We start from the raw sequence: 13,900 nt of genomic DNA, 5'->3' as shown, positions 1-13,900 counted from the left end.
GAACAGGTTAATCGGGTCAAGCAACCCTTTTCCTGTTCACACTATGGAGGAGGCAGCACTTGCAGCAGCGCCAGCTCTAAGAGCTGCCTCCTCCCCCGCCCCCAATGACGCTCCGACGCGCCCCCACATGACATCAGTGAATATTGCTGGTTCGCTGATGCGATCTGAACAGACTGCACATGCAGGGTCGCACCGGGATTGAGCCATTTCAAAGTCCCCGCGCGACCCTGCATTTGCAGTCTGAAAACGATATAAGTGTACATGAGTGATTAATAAACTTTTACTTTCACAGGTTATTTGTGTCTTAATATTTGTTTTACTGTGGGACTACAAGTACAAGCAGCTATCAACTTGGCACCCACCTCCTATGGGTGCCGGGTATAACCCCAGGCTTCAATCCAGGCCCGTGGGTGCCCTGGAGGGGGCACCTTCATTGCTGGGGTCGCCACTACCCTAAAGGACCCAGCTAGGGCAGACTAGCTGGGGGGCGGGGGTAAAGCCATAGCAGCAGGGACCGATATAAATGTGTCCCCCAGCTGTGGCATTATTTTACTGATTAGTGGAGCCCAATGTTGGTTTTAAAAATACAGGGCACACCTAAATATTTTTTCCCAGGTATTTTTGGAACCAGGACTGGTCCAAGAGCCCAGTGCTAGTTCTTTAAATACCGGGAACCCCTACACAGTTTTTGTCTGTATTTTCAGAACTAGCACTGATTCGAAGAACCTGGAGCTGGTAATGCTATTTTGTTTTTAAATTTTTCACATATACTGTAGGCATCGTACAGATTTGACTTATGCATGCTTCTGCAAATTTATCTGCCAAATGTCTATTTGACATTCATATTTTGAGCTGAATTATTGGCAGAGTTTGTCAATAGGAATTATAGTAAATTTCTGTGTTGTGCTGGTGCCTAAGGCAGGTCCTGCTAAGTTTGGCCAATAGTCTATTGAATTGCACATGTGTGTTTTACAGTGATTTTCATTCATATTTGAGCAAACTCTGCTGATCGATGTGTTTAGTAAATTTCTAAATTGGGATTCCCAGCTGAGATTGCCTACTTCATATCCATCTGATCTTAGAAAATGTTGCCCTCAGAGAGCTATATAAATACATTGGGTATACTTCAGCGAAGATTCAAAAACACTTAAAAAACGTACCTTATAGACACTCCCAAATGCTCCACTTCCAAGGTGATCCAGAATTGCATAGTTTCCAATAAATTTTGTGGGTGTTTTATTTTGATTGATGCCTTCAATGCCATCGGTAACTTGCCTCAGTATATCTTCCTGGAATAAAAGGCACAAGAGATCAGTTACTTGGGACCACATGACAACAATATTTTTTATTTTTTTAATGGCAGGTTAATTACTTACTGGTAGCAAATTTAATTTAGATGCAAGGTCTTCATAAGCACTGATATCTCGAATGTAGTGTCCAATATCAATAAACATCTCAAATAAATCCGGTGGAAAAAACCTAAAACAAAAAGGTTTAAATTATATATATATATATATTCAAATGCAAACAATATTGATATAGTTATATTACTACAGTATGTATCAAACTTTGTAAGTTATTAAACAGGTGATTATATACAAGCAGTTCTTATTTTATGCATATTTTGCTTGATTCAGAGGTGACATAAGTGGAGCTAATACTGAAGTTACTGTCTACTATAATGATACATCCACCAATTGCTTCTCAGGTCTACTTCATACGTGTGAATTGGTGAAATACTGTATTGGAAACATTGCTCAGAAGTAATTGGAGGAATTTCTGCGCTATACCCCTATGCAAAAATGATGAATGGAAATGAAAGCTTAATTCTCAAAAAGCTTTTTATTGGTACAAAAAAACAACGTGGTATAAACTGATCAGTGGCAGGTATATACAGTGAATCTTGAAAAAGCAAAAAAAGGGGGGGGGGGGATTGGGGATGAGAATGTCTGTGTCACACAGTAGTGGCACTTGATGCTTGTTCTGAGCAGTGAGTGCTGGCCTGTCCCAATAGTCCTCTGATGATATCCCCTGGGGCTCTCTAGCTACGTCACTAGTGCTGTTGTTCTAGTAGGGACAGTAGTTAGTCTGCACAAAATAGGGGTTCAGTGGGTTAGTCGGGACGGTCAGGAGCAAACTGATCAGTGGGGTGGGGGGATGAATAAATCGCCCAATACAGTTCCTGGTGTGGGGGACTGGATCAGATGAGCATAGTCCTGAGGCAATCGGCAGCGGGGGTGAATACAGTACGTTGGTGGGTGGTGAGCGTGTGCGCTGGGTGGCACCGGAGGACGGCGTCCCTTACCTCGGGTGGTGCACCCGCACTGGCTGCTTCTCGGTCCCTCGTCGCTGACGGCTTGCTTCTGGTGTTGGTTGCTGGAAGTCCCGGGCTGCTCCGGCAGCTCCGGGTGCACGGTGCTTCTACGTTGGCCGGTGTTACTTCCGGGTCGGGCGATCTCGCGAGATCTCGTCCGCCGGGAGCGTACCTGACCAGACGGAGCTCCGTGTGCTCAACTCCTGGATTGGAGGAGGCTTAGGTGTGCAGATGTATAAGGATGAGTGAGGATGAGTATGTCTCCGACGCGTTTCGGCCCGTGGGCCTTCTTCTAAGGAGTTAAATGTCTATGGTAGACTGTGGGCAGTATTTGAGGATGGAGGGCGGGACTTGGCCCGATGTGTGTCCTCCTATTGGTCCGTTTCTGGCTCTCTGATAGGTTCATGCATCTGTCAATGAAGGTGACGCTTAGATTGCTTGGTTTTGTCAATTTTTATGTGGGAGATTGGTTGTTGTAGTCAGGGGTGCCTAGATACCATTTTAATGGTATTAGGAAGGTGGGTTGTACTGGTAATGACTAGGGCAACTTGGATGTTTAAGTATTGGAGGCTAAATTTATTTGGATGGTTAAGAAGCGGACTAAGTGAGTGGTAAAGTTGGGAGTGTTAAAGTATGGAGATAAAAATGGCTGTTTAATTTGCTCTTTTTTGTTAATTTTTTACCCACTATTGATTTAATTTCGTTGTCTAGGTTTAGACCCCGTGGCGGACTGAGTGAGTGGTAAAGTTGGGAGTGTTAAAATATGGAAATAAAAAATGGCTGTTTAAAATAGCTCTTTTTTGTTATTTTTTACCCACTATTGATTTAATTTCGTTGTCTATGTTTAGACCCCGTGGGGAGAAAGTTTTCATGGTGTAGATCCATCTAAGTTCTATTTTGTTTATGCGGTGGATATAATCTCCTCCTCTCCAGCTTTGTGGCACTTCTTGTATGCCTATGAATTCTAGACCTGCTGGGTTGCTATTGTGATGTTCTTTAAAGTGTTTGGATAAATTGTGTTCATCAGACCCTGTTTTGATTTTGCGGATATGTTCTCCTACACGTACTTTAAGCTGTCTAATTGTGCGACCAATGTATTGCTTGTGGCATGGACATTCTAATAAATAGACTACTCCTTTGCTGTTGCATGTGATTTGGGTTTTAATTTTATATCTGGTTTGTGTGCTTGTGGATATGAACTCAGTGGTAGGCTTAGTGCTTCTTTTGTTTGCGTTGGTGCATCCCATACATGTGCCGCAGTAATAGTGTCCTCCTGTTTCCTTGTGTTTGTCAATTGTGGTTTGTATTGTCCGTTGTGGGGGGATATGACTGTTGGTTAGTTTACTTCTGATATCTGGTGCTTTTCTGAATGTGATCTTAGGGTGTGTTGGGAGGAGGTCTGTTATTTGTTCGTCTTCTTTGAGTAGTGGCCAGTGTTTGCGCAGTATGTGTTGGAGTTCTTTGGATTGTTGGGAGTATTCTGTTATGAACCGTATTTCTTGGGGTTTGTCTTGTTTGTCTTTGTATTTTAGAAGGTCTTCTCTCTTGTATTGGTGTACTTCTTTGTAGGCAGCTTCTACTGTGGTCTGGTTGTATTTTTTATCTGTGAATTGTGTGGTAAGATGTGCGCTTTGTGTCTGGAAATCTGTGGTTCTTGAGCAGTTGCGTCTTAGTCTGATAAATTGTCCTTTGGGTATTGCTTTTAACCAGTTGGGGTGGTGCCAGCTGGTGGAGTGTATGAAGCTATTGACGTCTACTGATTTCCTATATGTTTTTGTGTGTAGTTGTTGGTTTTCTATGAATATGTGCAAGTCAAGGAATTCTACGTCTGTTTTACTGTACTTGTTGGTGAATTTGAGGTTGTTAGTGTTTATGTTCATGTTGGTGAGGAATTGCTGTAGGGTGTGTTCTGGGCCGCGCCATATAAAGAAAACGTCGTCTATATATCGTGTCCAGAGCACGAGATTCGTCCCAAGGTGCCCACCCTGCCATATGTGGTTGTCCTCCCACCAGCTCATGAACAGATTGGCATAGCTTGGGGCGAATCTCGTGCCCATCGCGGTCCCAGTGTGTTGAATGTAGAATTGATCCTCAAACCAGAGGTAGTTGTGTTTCAGAATGAATAGTATACTGTCAGTGATGAATTTGCGTTGTTCTGCTGTCATGTTGGGGTCATTTTTGAGGTGGTAATCAATACTGTCTGTTCCCTGTTGATGATCTATTATGGTGTATAGTGAGGTTACGTCTGATGTCACCAACCACATGTCCTCCTCCCACTTGATGTCTTTTAATTTATTGAGGATTTGTGTACTGTCTTTAAGGTGTGATTGCTGTGTTTGTACGTATGGTTGGAGTAGTGTGTCTATGTATTCTGACAGATTGGTGGTTAATGAATTTATACCTGAGATAATTGGTCTGCCTGGTGGATGTATGGGGTCTTTATGAATTTTTGGCAAGTAGTAAAATACGGGTATTACCGGGTGATGTTTCTGTATGAATTTATATTCCTGTTGGTTTAGTATTCCTGTGTGTAGTCCTTTTTGTATGTGTTTTTCTAGCTCTCTATGAAATTGTTCTGTGGGGTCCTTTGTGAGTTTGCTGTATGTCTGTTCGTCATTGAGTAGTCTGTGTGCTTCTGTAAGGTAGTCGTCTTTGTTCAGAACAACAATTCCTCCGCCCTTATCTGCAGGTTTGATTATGATTGAGTGTAGGTCTTGTAGTTCTTTAAGGGCGGAGGATTCCTTATTGGTTAGGTTGTTCTTGGTTTTGTGAAGGTGTAGCTGTTCTAGGTCTTTTTCGACCATTTTTGTGAATGCATTGATTTGTGGGCCATTCATGTGACTGGGATAGAAGGTGGATGGTGGTTTTAGATTGGTGTGTTTGTATTGGTCTGCTTCGTTTCTAACTTGTGTTGGTATTGTAGATGAGAAGTATTTTTTGAGTGCTAGCTTACGGGTGAAGTTGTGGAGGTCTAGGTAGGTCTGGAATTTGTCCAATTTGTTTGTGGGTGCGAATTTAAGCCCTTTGTCCAGTAAACGTAAATGGTCAGTGGTTAATGTGTGGTTGCTAAGGTTGAAAATCCCTTTGCCTAATTGTGCCTCTGGTTCCTGGTTCTGCTTCTTTTTGTTTTTTTCTCCTCCCCTACACCCCCTCCTTGTTTTTTTGTTGTTGAAGTTGTGCGTTTGCCGGTTTTTCTTTGTGTTTGTGTTGCCCTGGCTGGCGGGTTCCCTAAAAAAACCGGATGGTATTTTACACATGTTGTAGGTGTTGTGTTGTTTCCAGAGCTGGTTGCTATGGTGGTTTCGTCTGTCTGTTCAGTAAGGGTTATCACCGGGATGTCGGTGTTTTCGGTCTCTTGATTGTCGTGTATCGAAATGTTTGTCAGGGATTCTAGTTCTTTGTCTGTGTCGGAATCCAAAATGTTTGTTCTGTCAGGTACTTGTGTTTGTGTCAGGCTGATTGGGTTCTGTGGTTCTCCTATATGGGTAGAGATGTTTGAGATATCGCTAGTGTTCCACCCAAGGCCTAATGATAGCCTAGCTAGTCTGGGGTAATTAGGAATTTCTTCTGTCTCGTGGGTAGAGAATGAGGTTTCTGAGTCTGTCGTGTTATTTTCGTCGTTAGTTTCTGGGTTTTCAGTTGGTTTTTGTGGGGTTGGAATGGTCTCTATGTGTTTGTGGATTTTGGACATATATTGTTGGTAGGTCAGGTTCTTCTTGTTGGTAAATCTATGTGATTCTTTCTGAACTGGTAGGGGTAGTAAGTGTTTATGTTTCAAGGTGGTGTGGGCGTTTTTCTTTTTGTTGTTTCTATCAATTGGTTTTTTGATGTGGAATTTGTCCCTGAGTATTTTATTCCTCTTTTTTTCTACAATGGTAGTTTCAGTCTTTTTAAGTTTTGAACTCGTGAGTTCTACTAGATTAATGAAATGTTCCTCTTGTTTGTAGGGGTCTAGAATGTTGTCTAGAGTTTTAATTTCTTTGTCTAGTGCCTCTAGTTTTTTGTGGTTGTCATCTATGAGTAGCTGCATCAATTTAAAGGAACAGTCTTTGAGGGTTTTCTCCCATTGGTGCATGAATGTTTGGTTTTCCTGGTTGTGTGTCGGTACTTTGCTGATTGTAAGTCCTTTTGGTATTAAATTATTTTGTATGTACCAGTTTAGTGTGTACGTGTCCCACCATAGTTTAGTTTCCTTGTTTATGAGTTTCTCTAAGTTTAGAAATGTGTCACAAAAAGTGGTCGCTTCTGTGTTGGGGTTGTTCTCTATTAGGGAGGAGAAAAATACTTCAGCTCTCCCTTCCCTGTTGATTCTTATATCAGTGAGGCCCATGTGTGTACTTTTGCTGCAGTTCACTTGATCTGAAAAAGCACCAGATATCAGAAGTAAACTAACCAACAGTCATATCCCCCCACAACGGACAATACAAACCACAATTGACAAACACAAGGAAACAGGAGGACACTATTACTGCGGCACATGTATGGGATGCACCAACGCAAACAAAAGAAGCACTAAGCCTACCACTGAGTTCATATCCACAAGCACACAAACCAGATATAAAATTAAAACCCAAATCACATGCAACAGCAAAGGAGTAGTCTATTTATTAGAATGTCCATGCCACAAGCAATACATTGGTCGCACAATTAGACAGCTTAAAGTACGTGTAGGAGAACATATCCGCAAAATCAAAACAGGGTCTGATGAACACAATTTATCCAAACACTTTAAAGAACATCACAATAGCAACCCAGCAGGTCTAGAATTCATAGGCATACAAGAAGTGCCACAAAGCTGGAGAGGAGGAGATTATATCCACCGCATAAACAAAATAGAACTTAGATGGATCTACACCATGAAAACTTTCTCCCCACGGGGTCTAAACATAGACAACGAAATTAAATCAATAGTGGGTAAAAAATAACAAAAAAGAGCTATTTTAAACAGCCATTTTTTATTTCCATATTTTAACACTCCCAACTTTACCACTCACTCAGTCCGCCACGGGGTCTAAACCTAGACAACGAAATTAAATCAATAGTGGGTAAAAAATTAACAAAAAAGAGCAAATTAAACAGCCATTTTTATCTCCATACTTTAACACTCCCAACTTTACCACTCACTTAGTCCGCTTCTTAACCATCCAAATAAATTTAGCCTCCAATACTTAAACATCCAAGTTGCCCTAGTCATTACCAGTACAACCCACCTTCCTAATACCATTAAAATGGTATCTAGGCACCCCTGACTACAACAACCAATCTCCCACATAAAAATTGACAAAACCAAGCAATCTAAGCGTCACCTTCATTGACAGATGCATGAACCTATCAGAGAGCCAGAAACGGACCAATAGGAGGACACACATCGGGCCAAGTCCCGCCCTCCATCCTCAAATACTGCCCACAGTCTACCATAGACATTTAACTCCTTAGAAGAAGGCCCACGGGCCGAAACGCGTCGGAGACATACTCATCCTCACTCATCCTTATACATCTGCACACCTAAGCCTCCTCCAATCCAGGAGTTGAGCACACGGAGCTCCGTCTGGTCAGGCACGCTCCCGGCGGACGAGATCTCGTGAGATCGCCCGACCCGGAAGTAACACCGGCCAACGTAGAAGCACCGTGCACCCGGAGCTGCCGGAGCAGCCCGGGACTTCCAGCAGCCAACACCAGAAGCAAGCCGTCAGCGACGAGGGACCGAGAAGCAGCCAGTGCGGGTGCACCACCCGAGGTAAGGGACGCCGTCCTCCGGTGCCACCCAGCGCACACGCTCACCACCCACCAACGTACTGTATTCACCCCCGCTGCCGATTGCCTCAGGACTATGCTCATCTGATCCAGTCCCCCACACCAGGAACTGTATTGGGCGATTTATTCATCCCCCCACCCCACTGATCAGTTTGCTCCTGACCGTCCCGACTAACCCACTGAACCCCTATTTTGTGCAGACTAACTACTGTCCCTACTAGAACAACAGCACTAGTGACGTAGCTAGAGAGCCCCAGGGGATATCATCAGAGGACTATTGGGACAGGCCAGCACTCACTGCTCAGAACAAGCATCAAGTGCCACTACTGTGTGACACAGACATTCTCATCCCCAATCCCCCCCCCCCCCTTTTTTTGCTTTTTCAAGATTCACTGTATATACCTGCCACTGATCAGTTTATACCACGTTGTTTTTTTGTACCAATAAAAAGCTTTTTGAGAATTAAGCTTTCATTTCCATTCATCATTTTTGCATAGGGGTATAGCGCAGAAATTCCTCCAATTATCTCTCACCTCTGCAGTTTGATCTTCTGCACTTTTCTAGCAGCTTACTCCGCACATCTGCACTTAGTGCGCAGTCTCACAACCAAAATTTATTCTGACCCTTCTAAAGATCAAGTGAACTGCAGCAAAAGTACACACATGGGCCTCACTGATATAAGAATCAACAGGGAAGGGAGAGCTGAAGTATTTTTCTCCTCCCTAATAGAGAACAACCCCAACACAGAAGCGACCACTTTTTGTGACACATTTCTAAACTTAGAGAAACTCATAAACAAGGAAACTAAACTATGGTGGGACACGTACACACTAAACTGGTACATACAAAATAATTTAATACCAAAAGGACTTACAATCAGCAAAGTACCGACACACAACCAGGAAAACCAAACATTCATGCACCAATGGGAGAAAACCCTCAAAGACTGTTCCTTTAAATTGATGCAGCTACTCATAGATGACAACCACAAAAAACTAGAGGCACTAGACAAAGAAATTAAAACTCTAGACAACATTCTAGACCCCTACAAACAAGAGGAACATTTCATTAATCTAGTAGAACTCACGAGTTCAAAACTTAAAAAGACTGAAACTACCATTGTAGAAAAAAAGAGGAATAAAATACTCAGGGACAAATTCCACATCAAAAAACCAATTGATAGAAACAACAAAAAGAAAAACGCCCACACCACCTTGAAACATAAACACTTACTACCCCTACCAGTTCAGAAAGAATCACATAGATTTACCAACAAGAAGAACCTGACCTACCAACAATATATGTCCAAAATCCACAAACACATAGAGACCATTCCAACCCCACAAAAACCAACTGAAAACCCAGAAACTAACGACGAAAATAACACTACAGACTCAGAAACCTCATTCTCTACCCACGAGACAGAAGAAATTCCTAATTACCCCAGACTAGCTAGGCTATCATTAGGCCTTGGGTGGAACACTAGCGATATCTCAAACATCTCTACCCATATAGGAGAACCACAGAACCCAATCAGCCTGACACAAACACAAGTACCTGACAGAACAAACATTTTGGATTCCGACACAGACAAAGAACTAGAATCCCTGACAAACATTTCGATACACGACAATCAAGAGACCGAAAACACCGACATCCCGGTGATAACCCTTACTGAACAGACAGACGAAACCACCATAGCAACCAGCTCTGGAAACAACACAACACCTACAACATGTGTAAAATACCATCCGTTTTTTTTAGGGAACCCGCCAGCCAGGGCAACACAAACACAAAGAAAAACCGGCAAACGCACAACTTCAACAACAAAAAAACAAGGAGGGGGTGTAGGGGAGGAGAAAAAAACAAAAAGAAGCAGAACCAGGAACCAGAGGCACAATTAGGCAAAGGGATTTTCAACCTTAGCAACCACACATTAACCACTGACCATTTACGTTTACTGGACAAAGGGCTTAAATTCGCACCCACAAACAAATTGGACAAATTCCAGACCTACCTAGACCTCCACAACTTCACCCGTAAGCTAGCACTCAAAAAATACTTCTCATCTACAATACCAACACAAGTTAGAAACGAAGCAGACCAATACAAACACACCAATCTAAAACCACCATCCACCTTCTATCCCAGTCACATGAATGGCCCACAAATCAATGCATTCACAAAAATGGTCGAAAAAGACCTAGAACAGCTACACCTTCACAAAACCAAGAACAACCTAACCAATAAGGAATCCTCCGCCCTTAAAGAACTACAAGACCTACACTCAATCATAATCAAACCTGCAGATAAGGGCGGAGGAATTGTTGTTCTGAACAAAGACGACTACCTTACAGAAGCACACAGACTACTCAATGACGAACAGACATACAGCAAACTCACAAAGGACCCCACAGAACAATTTCATAGAGAGCTAGAAAAACACATACAAAAAGGACTACACACAGGAATACTAAACCAACAGGAATATAAATTCATACAGAAACATCACCCGGTAATACCCGTATTTTACTACTTGCCAAAAATTCATAAAGACCCCATACATCCACCAGGCAGACCAATTATCTCAGGTATAAATTCATTAACCACCAATCTGTCAGAATACATAGACACACTACTCCAACCATACGTACAAACACAGCAATCACACCTTAAAGACAGTACACAAATCCTCAATAAATTAAAAGACATCAAGTGGGAGGAGGACATGTGGTTGGTGACATCAGACGTAACCTCACTATACACCATAATAGATCATCAACAGGGAACAGACAGTATTGATTACCACCTCAAAAATGACCCCAACATGACAGCAGAACAACGCAAATTCATCACTGACAGTATACTATTCATTCTGAAACACAACTACCTCTGGTTTGAGGATCAATTCTACATTCAACACACTGGGACCGCGATGGGCACGAGATTCGCCCCAAGCTATGCCAATCTGTTCATGAGCTGGTGGGAGGACAACCACATATGGCAGGGTGGGCACCTTGGGACGAATCTCGTGCTCTGGACACGATATATAGACGACGTTTTCTTTATATGGCGCGGCCCAGAACACACCCTACAGCAATTCCTCACCAACATGAACATAAACACTAACAACCTCAAATTCACCAACAAGTACAGTAAAACAGACGTAGAATTCCTTGACTTGCACATATTCATAGAAAACCAACAACTACACACAAAAACATATAGGAAATCAGTAGACGTCAATAGCTTCATACACTCCACCAGCTGGCACCACCCCAACTGGTTAAAAGCAATACCCAAAGGACAATTTATCAGACTAAGACGCAACTGCTCAAGAACCACAGATTTCCAGACACAAAGCGCACATCTTACCACACAATTCACAGATAAAAAATACAACCAGACCACAGTAGAAGCTGCCTACAAAGAAGTACACCAATACAAGAGAGAAGACCTTCTAAAATACAAAGACAAACAAGACAAACCCCAAGAAATACGGTTCATAACAGAATACTCCCAACACTCCAAAGAACTCCAACACATACTGCGCAAACACTGGCCACTACTCAAAGAAGACGAACAAATAACAGACCTCCTCCCAACACACCCTAAGATCACATTCAGAAAAGCACCAGATATCAGAAGTAAACTAACCAACAGTCATATCCCCCCACAACGGACAATACAAACCACAATTGACAAACACAAGGAAACAGGAGGACACTATTACTGCGGCACATGTATGGGATGCACCAACGCAAACAAAAGAAGCACTAAGCCTACCACTGAGTTCATATCCACAAGCACACAAACCAGATATAAAATTAAAACCCAAATCACATGCAACAGCAAAGGAGTAGTCTATTTATTAGAATGTCCATGCCACAAGCAATACATTGGTCGCACAATTAGACAGCTTAAAGTACGTGTAGGAGAACATATCCGCAAAATCAAAACAGGGTCTGATGAACACAATTTATCCAAACACTTTAAAGAACATCACAATAGCAACCCAGCAGGTCTAGAATTCATAGGCATACAAGAAGTGCCACAAAGCTGGAGAGGAGGAGATTATATCCACCGCATAAACAAAATAGAACTTAGATGGATCTACACCATGAAAACTTTCTCCCCACGGGGTCTAAACATAGACAACGAAATTAAATCAATAGTGGGTAAAAAATAACAAAAAAGAGCTATTTTAAACAGCCATTTTTTATTTCCATATTTTAACACTCCCAACTTTACCACTCACTCAGTCCGCCACGGGGTCTAAACCTAGACAACGAAATTAAATCAATAGTGGGTAAAAAATTAACAAAAAAGAGCAAATTAAACAGCCATTTTTATCTCCATACTTTAACACTCCCAACTTTACCACTCACTTAGTCCGCTTCTTAACCATCCAAATAAATTTAGCCTCCAATACTTAAACATCCAAGTTGCCCTAGTCATTACCAGTACAACCCACCTTCCTAATACCATTAAAATGGTATCTAGGCACCCCTGACTACAACAACCAATCTCCCACATAAAAATTGACAAAACCAAGCAATCTAAGCGTCACCTTCATTGACAGATGCATGAACCTATCAGAGAGCCAGAAACGGACCAATAGGAGGACACACATCGGGCCAAGTCCCGCCCTCCATCCTCAAATACTGCCCACAGTCTACCATAGACATTTAACTCCTTAGAAGAAGGCCCACGGGCCGAAACGCGTCGGAGACATACTCATCCTCACTCATCCTTATACATCTGCACACCTAAGCCTCCTCCAATCCAGGAGTTGAGCACACGGAGCTCCGTCTGGTCAGGTACGCTCCCGGCGGACGAGATCTCGCGAGATCGCCCGACCCGGAAGTAACACCGGCCAACGTAGAAGCACCGTGCACCCGGAGCTGCCGGAGCAGCCCGGGACTTCCAGCAACCAACACCAGAAGCAAGCCGTCAGCGACGAGGGACCGAGAAGCAGCCAGTGCGGGTGCACCACCCGAGGTAAGGGACGCCGTCCTCCGGTGCCACCCAGCGCACACGCTCACCACCCACCAACGTACTGTATTCACCCCCGCTGCCGATTGCCTCAGGACTATGCTCATCTGATCCAGTCCCCCACACCAGGAACTGTATTGGGCGATTTATTCATCCCCCCACCCCACTGATCAGTTTGCTCCTGACCGTCCCGACTAACCCACTGAACCCCTATTTTGTGCAGACTAACTACTGTCCCTACTAGAACAACAGCACTAGTGACGTAGCTAGAGAGCCCCAGGGGATATCATCAGAGGACTATTGGGACAGGCCAGCACTCACTGCTCAGAACAAGCATCAAGTGCCACTACTGTGTGACACAGACATTCTCATCCCCAATCCCCCCCCCCCCTTTTTTTGCTTTTTCAAGATTCACTGTATATACCTGCCACTGATCAGTTTATACCACGTTGTTTTTTTGTACCAATAAAAAGCTTTTTGAGAATTAAGCTTTCATTTCCATTCATCATTTTTGCATAGGGGTATAGCGCAGAAATTCCTCCAATTATCTCTCACCTCTGCAGTTTGATCTTCTGCACTTTTCTAGCAGCTTACTCCGCACATCTGCACTTAGTGCGCAGTCTCACAACCAAAATTTATTCTGACATTGCTCAGAAGGTCCACTGCAACTAAAATGCAGAGGCCCATAAATCTGTATCCAAAGATGCGGTTGCTGGCTTCAAACGCCTCCCTCAAATGCCTACAACCTGGCAACCAAGCTAGGCTCCGATGTATGTGCAGATCACCAAACATCGCTCATCTCTGACTGAACTGAATCTGCATCACAGGGGGTAGTAA

The 13,900-nt window shown here is 43.1% G+C and overlaps 1 protein-coding gene across 4 annotated transcripts in view; it reads right to left on the bottom strand.

The window, feature by feature from the left end:
* Positions 1-13,900, bottom strand: part of NEK10 (NIMA related kinase 10) — a 335,666-nt gene that overhangs the window by 240,070 nt on the left and 81,696 nt on the right. For all 4 annotated transcript variants that reach the window (XM_083188708.1, XM_083188706.1, XM_083188709.1 and 1 more), the window contains exons 17-18: positions 1,377-1,479; positions 1,161-1,289 (exon numbers count right to left, since the gene is read on the bottom strand). In XM_083188708.1, the coding sequence (XP_083044834.1) occupies positions 1,161-1,289; positions 1,377-1,479 (232 nt within the window). The remainder of the gene's footprint in view (positions 1-1,160; positions 1,290-1,376; positions 1,480-13,900) is intronic.

Source organism: Crinia signifera, chromosome 5 (genome assembly GCF_055691185.1).
Source record: "Crinia signifera chromosome 5, ASM5569118v1, whole genome shotgun sequence".
Lineage (NCBI taxonomy): Eukaryota > Metazoa > Chordata > Amphibia > Anura > Myobatrachidae > Crinia > Crinia signifera.
The sequence above is the reverse complement of the archived record's forward strand: the minus strand, read 5'-3'. Positions and strand labels throughout refer to the sequence as shown.